This window comes from Rutidosis leptorrhynchoides, chromosome 7, assembly GCF_046630445.1.
Source record: "Rutidosis leptorrhynchoides isolate AG116_Rl617_1_P2 chromosome 7, CSIRO_AGI_Rlap_v1, whole genome shotgun sequence".
Lineage (NCBI taxonomy): Eukaryota > Viridiplantae > Streptophyta > Magnoliopsida > Asterales > Asteraceae > Rutidosis > Rutidosis leptorrhynchoides.
In genome coordinates this window covers 59,639,792-59,657,027 of record NC_092339.1, presented here as the reverse complement: position 1 = coordinate 59,657,027, position 17,236 = coordinate 59,639,792, and the positions used below count along the sequence as shown (strand labels likewise).

The window sequence follows — 17,236 nt, the reverse complement described above, 5'->3', positions numbered from 1 at the left end:
CATTTGAACCCACTAAAAAAATTATAGTAAAATACTATTAAAGCTGTATACGACACCACTAAATTTATAGATATGACCTCATATATTCTTAGAGTTAGTGGTTTTATGAAAGTTAATAGCCATTCTTTAGAAAAAAAATTTACGAAGTAATACTTAGATTTTATAGGACCCCAATGAAATTCGATCCTAGTATCGCCACTGCCTGGCGCCACTGTTCTTCGCCGGATTCAGCACAAAATGAAGAACAATCGGCTGAGATGGATTTATGTTCGATGGTGGTTTTCGACGATGATGATGAAGACGGTGGCGGTGATGAAGCAGATGGTGGCGGTGAAGATGAAGATGAAGATGATGAGTGGTGTACTTTTTAACAAACTTCAGGGCCCAATCATGTATTTTTGACTAACGATCGTTAATGAATTTGACGAAGATTACTCAAATTTTAAATTTTTTGAACACGTAATCATTTTTTTGAGAAAATTAAAAATTAAAATCATTTTGGGGCTTAACCAAATTGAGGGGTACCTTGATTGTCAAATTGAGTAACTTATGTTACCTTTTCGGGTCATTTGCCTTAAACAATATAAAACAAATTTTTAATAAAACACAAAAAATAAAATAAAATATCACATTACCATTCCACTAACAACCCACAACAAATCTCACACCACTATTACTCCACATCAAAAACCCACACTCATCAAAAATTGTATAACGCAGTTTTATCTGTAACACGTTACATTAATGCTCCAATTATACATTCAATCTTGAGGCATAAATATATATTTGTTGAATATGATACATTATACATAAACTTTGATGTTGTTCAAGATTTAAACAGGGTCCTAATGTTGATTGGGGATATGTCGTTAATATCTCCGTCCATGAGTCGGTTGGCTATGATGGCGTTGGTGGCATCAGATGGGTGATATGGGTCCCAGAAAACATACTTGGACCGATCCGAACAGTATTTAGATGTTGGTCCACATGGCACTATACCACCATGTTTACCACTTACATAACAACATGCAGAATCAGCATTATCAAAACCTGTTAATAAGATTAAGATAAAAAAAAATAAAAAATACAGTCCCTTCAGAATTCACCTTCGATAAATACAGTGCCGAATTTAGGATGAAAATTTCAGTGGAGTTTCAAAAAAAATTTCAATGATAATTATATTTGAAAGATATTTATTTCTAAAAATCCATTAATTTTACAAATATATGTGGTATTATACTTAAATTTAGGGACAAATTTTGCTAAAAGTAACTTTTTTTACCTCAATTTCATTAATAATCTATGTTTATTTTAACGTTTAAATGACTTTTTAATAAATGTTAATCTAAAAGAGGAGTATCATTATTTTTAAGTTAGAACTCCGTCAAAAAAGTAACGATACTCTATTTTCTTAGATAAATCATATGCAAGTTTGATCATTGACACTTACATGAGGATAACGAATATATGCAAGCTTGATACTTGGCACATACGTGTGCCGTTAATCATCTAAAATCATATTACGAACTTAATGAAAATTAAATAAATATCCAATTCATCATAATCATCATTCACGAGGTCTTCCATATTCTCATGTAAATGCCATTGATCAAGCTTGCATATGATTCACTTAAAAAATGGAGTATCGTTAATTTTTTGACGGAGTTCTAACTTTAAAATAACGATATTCCTCTTTTTGATTAACATTTGATAAAACAATAATTTAAACGTCAAAATAAATATAGATTACATGAAATAGAAAATTGAGGTAAAATGATTATTTTTAATAGAATTTGCCCTAAATTGTCCTACTCAACTTGAGGTATACATTATATATATATATATAAAAAATTACGCTAGTGGGGTCATATGACCCCACCCCTTATACTCTAAATTTGCCACTGAACAAATATAAGTTTTAAGCTATAGTTTGGGTTGCTGATATTGTTACAAGAGGTCTCATGTTCAAATCTTACTAGAAGCAAATTTTTGGGTGGTCAGGGTAGTGACTAGTGACTGAAAATGGTCACAAGATAATCCGGTTAGGCCATGTACATATGAGTAAAAAAGACTCTCAATACATGGGTAGTCTGAAGTTTGAACAGAAAAAAAATTCCGGTCTGTTATGGGCACCCCAACTCCATCCGGCCCGTTTAACGTGTTAACCACCACCATTTTGCCAAAGTATTGAAAAGTAATAGGCCTGACAAGTAGACCACTAACTAGATTAAGCAAGTATCTTCTGAATGTTTGATTACTTACCATATGATCTGAAATTTTGAACAATATCTGCAACGATACGATAGACATCTGCGAAAACGAACGTTGAACCTTCAAGTGAGTCGCTAAGATCTTGGAGCAAGCCTTTCAATTGAAAATTGAAGAGTTGAGCTAAGTGATTTGCCAGATATACACATTCGTCTCCGGCAGACGGATTTACATCCCTCTGATACGGAATGCATCCGATAGGTCCCACATTCGGTATCACAATCTTTCTAGCTCCCATATTATAAAGCCTCTGCATAAAGTTTAACCAATCAATAAGAATAACATGAGTTATGGGCATGGTTTACTAAATGTAGCTCAAATATACAAATTAATCAATAAGTTGATAAAATGAAATTTAACAAGATTTTTTTTAAAAGAAAACTCACACATCCTACACGAATGATTCCGCAAGTATGTACATTTTTGCTCAACTTTTTGCCTTTCAAAAAAACGTATATACGGAGTACATTTTTGTCTACCACTAGACTCGAACTCACAATCTTAAGATTAGAGGGGTTCGATACTGCTAGGTCAAATACCCTTTGGTAATTTAACATGACTTTATAGTATAATAGTAATGATTATTAATTAATATGTCCAAGTAAAAACATCATTGAGTTGGATTGGGTGATGATAATCTTACAGTAAGTTGAACTCTGAATCTTGAAATCAGGTCTCCTACAAATGCTTCTGGAGAGACTAGTTTTTGCTCGATTGTTGAAACAACCGGTGTAAGGTAGTTATTTATGAAATCGTTTGAACCGATAGTTACTGAGAATAATGCGCGCTTGAACAAATCTTCGGCTGCAGGAGCGCCAATACTCGAGATTATATATTGCCTTGTATTCGCAAAGTTGTCGAGTTGTGCATCTAAATTTATCCTGCCAACCTACAAACACGCATAATAGTATAAAAAACATCATTCTTTTTATCTTTTAACACATCAATATTCAACTTTCGAATGAAATGATATACTCCCCGCTTCTCACTACAAGTGCTCATTATTGACTTTTCAAAGATTTTCTTTATCAACTTTGACTATAAATATTTTTATGTGTGTTATATAATATTCGATGAAACTTATATGAATAAAAACACATTAAAAACTCAGTTCATTCATATAATTTTCATCAAACATTATATAGCATACATAAAATTATTTACATTCAAATTTGACAAATTAATACTTTAAAAAGTCAATATTAAACACTTGTAGGTACACGTAGGGAGTATAACTTACAAAGATCTCTCCGGTAGCATTTAGAATTCCACCACCACCAGATGCATAATTGACACCTTTAAGGACTAATGGGCCAGAAGTGGTTGGAGCCAAGTAGGGTGGTGTATAATCCTTCAAGCCCAATTCCTGGCCTGCATTAAAATTTACAAGAAGATAAATTATCAACCATAAAAATTTCAACATTTACTGTATAAAAATAAATGAATCTTGTCAACAGAAACAACTTGCAGTATAGTAGCTGCTACATGTAAAAATGGTCATTTTAGGTACAATGTTTCTATGTGGGGTCCTAAAATGGCAATATATTAATCTTGAAAAGTGCATGATTTTATAAGGTGATAAAATGTTTAAAAAAAAAGTTATCACTTGCCTAGAATGTCTACTATGGTTCGTCCGTTTGTATATCGTCCTGTTGGCATCCCAAAATCAATCCCATTTGGGACGTAGTTCGCCTTTGATAGAGATGTAATGTAGTTATTGTTACCTACTTCGACTAACGAATCACCAAAAACAAAATTAACAGAAAGTGGTTCTGCCAAACAAGAATCATGTAACCAAAGTAATACTATAAAAGTTTTCAAAACAACGGTAACAACATACTTTTCAATTTGAAACAACATTGTTTCGAAACAATAAAGTTGACAAGAATGATCAAGTTAGAAACTTTAAAATGTGGTTCCAATTTTCTTGGTGAAAAAGTGATTAATAATTTGAATGAGAATTGATCTGGAAATAAAGTAAAACAAATGAAGCAATTTATAGATATGTTTTAGATTGAATAATGGAGCAGAAGAAGCATATGAGTGGTTAGGGAGATGGAGATTTGATCACCATTAAAGTATTGTGAAACATGGGCTTCCAATTGGTTAGGTTAGAATTAATTGACAAGCCCATTCTGTTGTGGACTAAAAAGTCTAAAACACAGGAATATTTCTGTTGCTTTGGGAAAATAACAATAACAAATCATATTATATTCTTGTGAATTTATTTCACAACCTACAATTTGGACCTGTGAATCTACGAGGAGAACAGAGTTTTCTGAACCAACTAGTTGCATAGCTGTTTTATCTCTAATACAATAAAGTTTCACAAACCGATAGTCTAGTAGTTGAGATCCTGATACCAAATTCAAATTAACTCGTAACATATATTGGCGTGATTATGAAAAGGGTTGGAAACGCATAATCTGAGTAGGCCGCATAGATCTGAGTAAAAATATTAAGCTTCCCCAAATAGCCTGAATATGAAAAACTTTTTCCATTACATTTAATAGATTAAGAATTAAGATACACCAAAACCATACGGAATTTATGATGCATATATAAAGTAATATTTATTGAAACACCTTGATACTAGTGAGACACTGCAGTTAAATCGATGCGAATATTCTTTATTTTCATATCCGAACAGCAAACTTCGGTTAATCAAAAAATGTTAACCAAATCCACAGTTAGATGTTCGGTTTTAACGGTTTGATTTTTTTGCTCAGCCTTAATTGGAAGCATACTTATTTCACTTGCAATTTGCCAAGCTCATTATTGTCTTTATTTAATTGTGACTTGAAATATTGAAAACTTTGGTCATCTAGATAGCAAGTTGAATGGGTTAAATTGCAATAATGAGGATATCAAATATCAGTTTAAGGCTTATTCAGCTCAATTAATTCTAGTACATTTCTCTTACTGAAAAATTGCATACAAACTCATATCATGTTTGAAGTTTCGGACAACATTCGTATGTTAGTTGGTGAAATGTCATCAGGCTCTCCATCAAAAAGACGTTTCGCTATAATAGCGTAAGCAGATTCAGTAACATGAAACCAGTCCCAAAAAATGTACTTGGATCTATCAGGACAAACATTTGATTGTTGCAAACATGGTAGCAGACCACCATGTATACCAAGCATGCTGCAACATGCTTTATCTGCAATTTCAAATCCTAAAAAAAAAAAAAAAAAAAAAAAAATATTAATCTTATAATAAAGTTTAAAGTTGGTACCTTTTTTGCCTTCTGTGCACAATTTAATTACTCACCATATAATTTATAGTTTTGAACAATATCATGAAAGATATGATAAACATCAGCATAAATGAATCTTGATCCTTCTAGTGTTACTGTAAGTTCTTTAACCATTCGTTTTAACCGTTGATTAAATTGTCGTGCTAGTAGATTTGGAAATTCAGCACATTCTTGTCCTGAAGATGGATTTAAATCCCTTTGATTTGGGCAGCATCCAATAGGCGGAACATTTGCAACCATGATCATTCGAGCACCTCTATAATAAAGTCTCTATATGTAGTAAAAACAAATTAAAACAATCCAAGAAACACTAGAACTTGTCATGTATGTGAGGACTAAGAGTCTGTTTACTTTCCACTTTATGATATGTTTCTGTACAATTCTTAATTCAGCAAGTAAAATTATTATTTCTTTGTCACTTAATCTGAAAATGGTCTGTTTGTAAGAGATAGACCCCTAATAATAGTAAACATATGAAGTTCACAACTTGATGGGTCAGAAATTGACAATTATATGAAGTTAGGTCGAGTAAATTTACCGTAAGTTGCTTTCTATAGGTTGAAATCATACGTCGAATGAATTTTTCTTGGGGCTCTTTTTTTAAAAGATGTGGTAGTAGATAGTTATTTATGAAATCGTTTGAACCCGTTGTTACTGCAAAAAGAGAAGTAGCGAGCAACGTCTCTGCTGCGGGACCACCTATGCTTGATATAATCTCCATTCTTGTCTTTTCAAAGTTTTCAAGTTGTTTATTCATACTGATTCTACCAATCTGTTACAAAAGATGAAAACATGTAAGAGTTTGGGTAACAATTACCCATGTTTCATCTAATTTGATGAAACAATAGCTTAAGTTGTTCTGCTATGTTAATACTAAAATTTTATTGTACTTATACATGATTATAACAAAATGTACAATATAAATCAATTGTTTTATATTAAGATATGAAGTTATTGATCATCGATATATAGTTCTTACATAGTTCGCTCCAGATGCATCTAGGATTCCGCTTGAACCTGAAGCATAATTGACGCCTTTCAAAACCACGGGGCCCACAGTTGTTGGAGCCAAGTAAGGTGGAGGAAAACTTTTAAAACCCAATGCTTGTCCTAAAAAACAAAAGTTTGTTACATTGAAACTGTAACAATAGTTTTCACATAAATGAAAGAAACTTGCCTAACATGTCATCAACAGTTCTTCCATTCGTAAATCGTCCTGTTGGCTTCCCGAAATCAATACCCACAGGCTCATAATCAGCCTTTGAGATTGTTGTGATGTAGTTATTGTTACCCACATCAGCCAACGAATCACCAAAAATGAAAAATGCAGAAAAGTTTTGAGCTATGCATGTTTGTACATAAACCAAGACGGTTAAAATTGTCGCCGTTCTAAACGTCCAACGCGACATCAATATAAGCAATAACTGTTCGTCAAGATAAAAATTTTGAAGAAAGATTTGTAATTTGTGGAAAGAAACTCTACTTTTTCAAGAAAGAACTATGCATACAATGATGAATTAGTCCTAAAACTGAACTTATTGAGTAATTTGAGTTCATGCTGTTAGGGATATATATACAGTAATTTTGGACGTAATCTCTTATTGAAATTACATTTTTGTTCATACAAAAAGGTAGGCAATTTAAAGCATTAGCTAGAAGTACCAGAAGTATTATATAAAAATTAGTTATGAGTAGGGCCTTTAAACTAAGCTCATTTTGGGTAAAAAGTTGACTAAACATACTAACAGACTTGACCCTAACCGAAAATTGACATCCTTAAGCCACATATGTTTATCATTTCCTCAAGCTATTTACAAGTTAAACCTTGTAAATTGCAACTAAATCATTAATCATGGGGTGTATTGAACTTAAAGAAAAGTTCTGATTAGTAACTGCATTAAACAAAGTACAAAAAATTGAACAATGAGGTTCCACAATTATGTTATTTCTCGTAAAATTCTGATATGAGACTCAATTACGTAACGATAGACATATGAACAATACGTCAATAAGCTTTGAGCTGGATGATACAAATACACAAAAGATAAACACCTCTGTTTCTAGTTCATAAACAAAGGCCAACAATGGTGAATTACAAATGTGGTACGGCGTATACAACAAAAATCACTTGGTGTAAAGAACGTCTTCCCATGGGTGACGGTATAGTGGTTGTTTCAACCTCTTCTGGTCGAATGTATGCCTGCAAATTTACAACCATTAGCATTCAATTTTCATGAGTTGTACTCAGTTCAAGATGCAATTTCAAAATACAACAATAAGGCAAACTACAATCCTTAATTGATATGGTTCACACGGGTGACTAGTTTGTTGCACTGTTGTAAAAGTCGGCCGAGTCGACCGACGCGTCGGTTTGCAGACTAGCCAGTCTTGACTCGTCCAAAACGCCTTAAAAGTCGGTCAGCGCTAAAAAGTTGGTTCAAAGTCGAGCTAAATCAGCCGAGTTGAACCGAGTCGGGTCAAAGTCAAAGTTAGGTAAAAAAGTTTTAAATTTTTAAAACTAAATTTTGAGCCATATATCTTATGTTTGAAATATTTGTGTTCTACGTTTGATATATTTATGTGTAACATATATGTTTAATTTTTTTATTACAAAAAGTCAATGTTGGTCAACCCCGTCTCGTTCCTGACTCGAACGACTCATCCCTCCAAGATCCCGACCGACTTGTCCCCGACTCGCGACTTTTGCAACATGGGAATCTTGAAATGGAAATGTAAGCATCAACTCAACATACCCGATCAAACCGATGGAACGGGCCAATACAAAGAGACCGTTAAGATAACCGATTGAGACAATCTCGTCAATTTCTTGTTTAGTAAACATTCCGCTTCCAGCAAGAAGATCCAAGAAAAGTGTACCGATTGCGCCATCAACATTCATTACTAAGTTGTTAGCTTTAGAAAGAGTATAGGTTTCAACTTCAACAGCATATTCCATGTACTTTGTTGACGGGAAATTAGTGCGAGCAAACAGTTGTAATAACTCCACTCTCTTATCTCTGTTATCGCCTCTCTTGATTCTGTTTTCACAAAAAAAAAAAAAATAAATAAATAAATTAAAAAAAAAAAAAAAATTATAAATATCATCCAGATACTCAAGGAACACTAATTCAGAATACCACTGAAACATTATTATCGTACCTGTGACCAATTCCAGGTACACGAATGCCCTTCTTTTTCATGCTTTCGACGAACTCATATGGGGAAAGCTTCTGTGAAGACAACAGATTTAAGATACTAAAGTGTGAATTTGGATATCAACAAATGGATGATATTTCTACCATCAAAACTGATAAATCCACCACAACTATCCATAGGTACTTGTACTGTACAAGTACCTAATGCACAATTGTGGAAATATCAAATTTCTATTTGAAAACTCACCCTGTCATAAGCGTCCTTGAAGTACCGAGCAGCATCATCAACGGCACCACCAAAACGTGGACCGATAGTTAACAAACCTGGATCGGAAAACGAATTAATCGATATCGTACAACAATCATACAATTGGTTGCGAAAGTAATTTTCTAAAATAGATACCAGAAACAAGGCTCGATACAAGATCTTTTCCTGCCCTAGCAGTTACAATAGTGTTATGAGCACCGGATACACATGGCCCATGATCAGCACATAACATGACGCAAATCTGGTCAAAGGTTATATACGTTATGAGACTACCACTGAAAAAAGAATAACATTCCAGAAATATTTTTACTAACAAACCTCGATGAACTGTGTGCAGTAGCGGGGAAGACTGCGTTTGAACCATAAAAGTGAGATGACATCACCAACACCCATTCCTTTTTCAACGATCGAGGACATTGGGACACCAGCATAGCATGGCTCTTCACCTGAACGATTGATTATAAGAAAGTTAGCCATTAGCACATTTCTAATTGGGTTGAAATTATGATAAGCCAAAGGCAATATTACCTCTGTCATCAGAGATAGTTGATATAATATGAGTTGGTGCTCGTACTTTTCCACTCTTAATGGCACTGTTAAGATCCTCGGGGATTTGTGGAGGCGTGATCTCCTTAACGGGACTGATCTTGCCCTCATCGGTCTATCAGATAACCCAAAAATGTATGTTAGTGGAGCACAAATGACAGCATGTGAACAGTTTGTAACGTATAAAGGCCGCAAATTTGAACTGGTCGGACGAGTTCGGCAATGGGTCAAGTAGTTTAGAGAAATAACTTTTCAGTAAGAATGTGGTGGAGATTAGCAAGTATTAATGTGCCAGCGCACGGGACCACAAATTTTTAGTGGTCTTCAAATTTTACAAACATGATAATCAGCATTTTTGTAAAATATGTTGATTGTTTTCCTAATGGGGTTACTGCATATAAACTTTTAGCAACCATTCTCGTAACTGCAGCAACTGTAAAATAAGTTTATCAGAACTTAAGTTGCTGATGTCATACTTCAAGTTTTTAATGTCAACTGAGTACAATTACCAGATACTATTGATTATGAAGATTAGATCAACAATTTTGATTCGAAGAAACCTTGTAGAATAACATCCTTCAAGGAAAAATGAAGTTTTTTAACCGTTGTCAATTTGTTGGATTTTATATGTTTATATTTATAATTATAATAGTTTTCTTAATATTAATGTATTATTCTGTGTACAAATAAATTGTCTAGTGGGGCCTATTTTTCTAATATCCTGCAGGCTTCTATTTGATTTGCTGGCCCTGATGATTATAAACATTTAATTATTACATTGATGATCTAAGTTCCTAATTAAGACAAAATAAAATGTTTCTAAATTTTGAAATGCATTCTGAATGACTTCAACCATTTTGACCCTCTTAATGGGTGGGAATCTGTATTCGTTTTAGCCAAAATTTTAGAGAAATCGTCTATTTGAACCATCAGAGACAAAGTATAACCCGAAGTGAATAGTAATGAAGGTGTGAAAACATACCAACTTCAGAAATGTTTCCTTAATCGAAGTTTCAAAAGCTTCATATGATGTGGGGACAATGGCGCCAGCATCCTTAAGTGCTTGGTTTTTAGCTTGTGCAGACTCCATTTCACCACCACTCTTGGCGCCCTGAAACATCAAGTCCAGATTAAATATAATATTAATATAATATAATACATTAGATAGACAAAGAAAATTAATGTTCTAACCCTTCCAACAAGAGTAAAAAAACATCATTGCCACTCACCGCATGCCCAAATTGAACTTCTGACTTAAAGAGACGGGCACAAGTTCCACTGACCCAAGCACATACTGGTTTATTGATTTTTCCGGCTTTAAGGGCTTCAACTAAGGAGTACTCATCTCTGCCACCTAGTTCCCCTAGAACAACAATCATTTTCACCTGAAATGGACCAAATAAGAACGTTAAGAAAAGTGTGTAAAATTAAGATAAGTTAAATCTGTTATCACAGGTAAAGTAATAACTCGGCTTAAAAGGTGAAAACCGAATTACTCATGTTTTGAACATTCATGTTATATGCAAGTTTTGCTTATAACGTAAGTGAGTATGCACTAGCAATCTACTATGAGTACATCCCTAGTTGACTCACAAAGTACCTGGGGAATGTTGTTAAACCGCAAAACGTGATCAGAAAGAGTAGAACCGGGAAAAACATCTCCTCCAATAGCAATACCTACAAAATTTATAAATCAGCATTAAGATCCAGATATACAATGGTATTATCCATAGATTGTAAAAAAGTTGCAACTCGACGTCCATGTTATATATCACTTGTCTTAACATACCGTGCAATAGTTAGTAAGAAAGTAGGAGATTCTTGCATACTCAAATTAACAGTTTGTAAAGATTGTGACGGGCACAGATAGGTAAATAATAAATACTGTTGCAAAATTCTAAAAAGGACTTAGGAGATTCTGAAATAAAAAAACACTCTGATTTTTATTCATCTAGATCATGTTGACACATTTATGATTTATGATTCTGAAATAAAAAAACACTCTGATTTTTATTCATCTAGATCGTGTTGACACATTTATGATTTATGATTAATTTAAATGTTAATAACACATTTTTTCGTGTGAATCAACTTGAACCCTATCCGACCCAATTGGTCCACCCATTTTGCCTCTTTGAAGTGTCAGTGAGATAAAGATTGCATGCTTAGATACCTACCTTCATAAATTCCATCAGTCACACGGGCAATTGTATTGTACAACTCATTTGACATGCCACCCTGCAGTTAAACCAAAGCTAATGTTATTTTCTTTTCAAAGAAATAAACTGTGATTATAAATTCTTTATTTTAGATAAAATTGTTGAAGATCAAGAATGTATACATACAGATTTGGAGACAAATCCAACACATCCAGGCCTGTAAAGTTTGCATTGTATTATGTTGTCAATTGTTCCTGCAGTATCACCAATCTTAAATGCTCCAGCTTGGATGCCACCAACAGTTGCAGGGCCAATAACAACCTGCAAAAAGAGCAGCTTTCTTTTTTAACACATCAGTACACGACTAAAAGTATTAGTAAAGGGTACCCCACCCCCCCCCCCCCCCCCCCCCCCCCCCCCCCGAGCATTCAATGGCATCCATGTAGATCAGGAAAAGGCTCTAACTAAAAAAGAGACTAGGTTCTACCGTATAGACCGGATCAAACAGATCAATTCATGTTGTAATCTATTGGTAATGTTCAAACTGTAGTATAAACAACATCTAACATGAAACAGGTCAAATGTATCAAACGGGATTAATAAGTCAAATAGATCAAACAGGTAAAACATGTCAAAAGTTGCCTGCAGTGTATACAAATGCTTACAACGTCCTAAATCCTAATCTAAATTAACGTTATTTTCATTTACTAATTTAACTACAGTAACTAGCTACAGATTTTCTTAAAATAATTGGACCAAATAGTGCAAGTAGGTCAGCTCAAACCCATGTTGAACAGCACTTAGAAATCACCGTTTGTGACCCAAACCCATTTTGACCCCTAACCAACCTGCCCAGCACGTCCACTTTACCACCACTAATATGAAAATGTGAAATGGGCTACGCTACACTTGATTTGGAGGGGACTTGAAGTAAGACACGAATATAATGAATTTAAAAGGTGTATATGAATAGCAACCAAAGTTTCTTACCTTGTTGTTTGATCTAGCGTATGCAATCAATTCTTTGGTGTCAGATTCAGGAACACCCTCGGCAATAATAGCCACAACTCTGATTGTAGGCTGTTTTAGAGCAAGATTGGATGAAGCGGCAGCACTGTAAAATAAAAAGGATTTCTATAAGCAAGCAAAAAAAAAAAAAAAAAAAGCATAACAAAGAGAATAGTCTTCCTAAGGTGTTTAAACATGTCAAATACTAAAAAGGACCCAAAAAAGGAATCTTGTTGAAGCTAAAATCAATGCCATTAGGCTTTTGTAATGGTGACAATGAGTGAATGCATTGAAATAACTTGAAAATCAAATAAGGATCACAATACATAACACCACAAAATAGAACCTGGAACTGACCTTCTGTATGATGCGAAATTGATGAACACATCAGCAGTAGGATGTGCTGCACACGCTGCTTCAACACTACAAAACCAACGTAGGACCCATTAACAATGAAAATAGTTTTTGACCATGTAAAGTCAACACTATAAGTGTATAATACCTATATTGAATTGTATACAAGATTACAAGTTTAACTATCTTATCAAGATGCAAGATATAGAGAGGGTACAAATATAACATACGTTGAATGAACTGGAATTGCAATTTCCTCCTGGCCAAAAAATAGTTTCTGAAATCCCTCGGCACCAGGGTTAATAATTCCAGCAACTGAAGGTGTTTCCCTCCCTATACGATTTAAATTTTGCATCAAACTTGGTGGTCAAAAAGTTGGTTCTTAACTTCTTACAAACATAAATCTAACATTTAGGGGCATAGTAACATAGGCATAACGGATTAACGGTGATTTCACATACCACAAAGGAAGTCGAAATCAAGCATCCGTTGAATTGGTAACTGCTTATAGTTATAGAACAATGCTTGAGTTGTACGGGAGAACAGTTGCCCTGTAGCCATTGTTGCTCTCCCAACTTACCTGTAAATAAGCAAAAAATAAAAAGCTCTTTAAAATGAAATTAATTAGATGAAGTAATTTGTAATCTTGAATAAGCAACAATTATTAAATGTTCTCAAATATACTTCGATAATGACAGGTTAACAGTTTAGTATGACACCAAACAAAGCCAACAACCTTGTGTGATGATGACAAAAAACAAATTTGGTGAAAGCCACCAAAACAGACGAATTTTGGAATTTTTATGCGACATCCCAGATGAAAAGAGTTGGAACTTTCGTAAAATGATAACATTATAAAATGCGTTTTATTATTACGCTGACGGGATATCAAAATTTACCAGCTTAAGATTTGCAAACCTTTCATTATGCTTTTACAATCAAGTGTAATTTGTCAACTTAGAAGTGTGCAAAGATAAACCATCTGCCATTACTAAAAAGTCAAATCTGTGGTCCTAGCATATCAAATTATTTAGACAGACTTATGATTCGAAAAGTGTTGACATAAACAAACAATGCCTGGATTCTTTTTTAAATTTTATTTTGCAGGCTTCTGTCATGTAAAAAAATATGAATATAATAAATATTTAATATCAATAATTGATATTAACATAATTAGTGCTCTAAATCTGAATTACCATAGCATATGTCCTCTATGTGGATTAAACTGCATACAGTATTACTACGTACATTTTTAGCTCAATTCCGCTGCAACTGCTTATATATACAAAGCAGCTAACAATGTTTTAAACTTATGATACAGTAGAACTGATATAGCATTGATGTACTAAAATCAAATTATCTAATTGACATTTTACAGGTGAGCAATTAATGTACAACAAGGTCTTAAGCATTAGGTACATTCAAGTATGTCCCACTAAGTTCTTAAATACGCAAAACATTTCTGAATCTAATCCAATCAGCTCAGTTTCAATTGGATCCTAACTCATAGGCAAATCAGTAAATCAGATCATATGCTGTAACATAAAACCCTAACAGATCTGTATCAGATCAAAATGAACTACGAATGCATAATCAAATCACACAGTTTAACTAACGATTATCATACAATCATAAACAGAGCTTAATCAATAACTACCGGATCTTTTTATTAAAACAGAAAAATAGATACAGAAATTGAAGTGTACGTATATCAGTGTGTGTAAGGGTTTAGCATTACCTTGAGAATGTAGGGATTTGTTGAAACACGTCAAATGTGTGAGTAGTAGGTTTATATGAGGTGTGGAAGATGTACAAATAGAGGTGGTATATATATATATAGAAGGATGAAGTGATTTGGCGTAAATATTTAATTTTAATTTTAATTGAATGTGTAGATACATGATGGTGTATGTATAGGTTTTATAGTAATTTTGAAACAAACCTGGAATTGGAATTGTGTGTGTGTGAGAAGGGCGGGTGGCTGGTAGTTGGTTTGGTGAGTTAGACGGTCCAAAAAAACAGGTGAAGAAATTCAAGTCCACAATATGGAGCTTTCAATATTCTATTCTATTTTATTTTAATGTCATTGGAAACTAATTTTTTTTCCTCCCTTTTTTAATAGGCGTTAGGTAGGGCAATTTCTGAATCAATTTGAAGTTCCGTAGTCCTGTCAGGCTGGATCTAGATTCGTAAGAATGTAACTTGCTCTCTCCATCATGAGTTTTCTAGGTGTCGGTGTTCCCAACAATGACATACTTTTTCTTCAGAATTAGCTGTTACATCAGCGTTATATTAGCACTTCCTTTTCAAAACTAACTCTGAATTAAATACTACTAACAATGACATACTTTCTCATTAAAAATTAGGACGCATTGTATTAATTATTTAATTAACTGTACAAGTTCAAAAGCAAAAAGTACCACAAAAACCTTCACTCCCATCTGTCCAGCAACATTTCACACCAAGACATTCAATCGGACGAAAAGGAGGGCGGTGGCCTAGGCGCCTCGCTGCCAACAGCGCCCAGGTGGGCGTAAGGCTGGGCGGCCCCCAAGCACCATCCGTTGGGAGCTCTCTTATTATGGTGCTTCGCTAGTGTCGAAGTGTGTGAAGACGCAAGGTTTTAGTTGTTCCAATGATTTGTGTCATACTTGTTGCATTAAGAATTTGTTTTTTTTTTATGTTGCATTAGTTTGCTTTCAAGTTGATTATATTTGTAGCTTTTGCATGTGTGGATGTATCAGTTGGTAGTTAGTTGGTTATCAATGTATGTCTTTTAAACATTTTGTGTCGTAACTCAAGTGGCCTGACATTCTTTGTTAGAGGTCAGGAGTTCGACTCTCGAAGACTACAACATCGTATACAAGGCTCTCATGACTTTGAAATCCACTCAAGGTCGTCTTTCGCACATTGCGTTGCGGGGGGAAGGGGTTTTACCGGCCATGCCCACAGATTGGTCCGGGTTTCTTCCAGGGCAGCAGTTGGGGGCGGATTATATAACTGCGAGAAATGATCGTGTTAATGGTTAGTTTCCCATGAGTGATCTCACACTGTTATTAAAAAAATGTATGTCTTTTAAATAATCGTATGACCTACTGAATATGATCTGTATCATTTATAATTCCACTATATCATCAAAGATATTTTAAATTAATTACGAGTAAAACTTTTGTTGTAAATTATGTTTAATAATTGCTCGCTATCAGACTAGGCTTTCAAGGTAACTATAAGTCAGCCCGTAAGTAAGAAGATAAGGCTTCATCATCATATCATCGTTAGTGAACGCCCGTGGGTCACGCATGCATTTTTCAATTTCCTTTTTTATTTATTTTATAGTCGTTATAAATTAAAAAAAAAAAAAATGAAATGTAACTGTATAAAAGAAGATTCGTTACTAATCTTCTTTCTTTTCAAAAAAATAAAAATAAAAATACTCAATTATAATTATAAATATAACCTATTTACACTACCATTTTATACAACTATTTACAACAATTTTATCCAACTTTTTAACATCACGTCATCTAACAAAAAAATATCTCTACTAACAACAACGATTTATACAACCTTTGTTAAAAATCCTATCTCGTCACCGAACCTTCGTCTTCTAATCAAGCTAGCAAGTTGAACTTGGTTAATAATAATAATAATAATCAATAATTATAGTTATAACTATTAATTATTTAATTATAATTATCTAATAGCAAGACGTTTAAGCCTCATTAAATTTGTTTAATTCAATTTACGTTATGTTTATTTACCGGTTCAAGTACTCTGTTTATTTAAGCTAACAATATTGAGATGTTACGGTGTTAATGTTTAAACTTTACAATCTAACAACTTCTTGTGTGAGCAAACCAATTAAAAGATCCAAAAAAGTCTCCTACCTCCCATTCGCGAATTTAAGTATTTTTTGTATTAAAAAAAACACACTACGTATGACCTTATTTACAAACTTATCATAAAATATAACTTTATCGGACTATTTGATAGCATTGACTATGACTATTGATTTACTATATATATCATGTTTATAGGCATTGGCGATTTAATGATTGTTAGTTTGTCACTATTGTAGTTGATTCCATATTTATTTATGGAGTTTTTACCGAACAAGTCAAAAGTTGCAATACGTTATAAATAAGCAGAGTGGTGATTCTAGGATTAAAATGCAATGGGGTCTTGAAATTTTTTCACTACTAATTATATTTGAGTGTTA

General features: G+C 33.7%; 3 protein-coding genes across 3 annotated transcripts; all 3 read right to left on the bottom strand.

Moving 5' to 3' along the window:
• Positions 1-826: 826 nt before the first annotated feature.
• On the bottom strand, positions 827-4,128 carry LOC139859281 (GDSL esterase/lipase At4g16230-like). The gene is made up of 5 exons (XM_071848078.1): positions 3,879-4,128; positions 3,509-3,639; positions 2,912-3,157; positions 2,263-2,518; positions 827-1,050 (listed from the first exon to the last, which is right to left on the bottom strand). The coding sequence occupies exons 1-5, from the start codon at positions 4,126-4,128 to the stop codon at positions 827-829; spliced, it is 1,107 nt and encodes a 368-aa protein (XP_071704179.1).
• A 1,082-nt stretch (positions 4,129-5,210) lies between these two features.
• On the bottom strand, positions 5,211-6,936 carry LOC139859280 (GDSL esterase/lipase At4g16230-like). The gene is made up of 5 exons (XM_071848077.1): positions 6,705-6,936; positions 6,507-6,637; positions 6,066-6,299; positions 5,542-5,797; positions 5,211-5,446 (listed from the first exon to the last, which is right to left on the bottom strand). The coding sequence occupies exons 1-5, from the start codon at positions 6,934-6,936 to the stop codon at positions 5,211-5,213; spliced, it is 1,089 nt and encodes a 362-aa protein (XP_071704178.1).
• A 520-nt stretch (positions 6,937-7,456) lies between these two features.
• Positions 7,457-14,883, bottom strand: LOC139856951 (ATP-citrate synthase beta chain protein 2). The gene is made up of 17 exons (XM_071845661.1): positions 14,756-14,883; positions 13,479-13,597; positions 13,248-13,350; positions 13,021-13,086; positions 12,646-12,769; positions 11,842-11,976; positions 11,674-11,734; positions 11,097-11,173; positions 10,726-10,881; positions 10,479-10,607; positions 9,479-9,611; positions 9,269-9,396; positions 9,086-9,191; positions 8,930-9,006; positions 8,687-8,757; positions 8,281-8,565; positions 7,457-7,727 (listed from the first exon to the last, which is right to left on the bottom strand). The coding sequence occupies exons 2-17, from the start codon at positions 13,576-13,578 to the stop codon at positions 7,652-7,654; spliced, it is 1,827 nt and encodes a 608-aa protein (XP_071701762.1). The 5' UTR covers positions 13,579-13,597; positions 14,756-14,883; the 3' UTR covers positions 7,457-7,651.
• Positions 14,884-17,236: the final 2,353 nt, after the last annotated feature.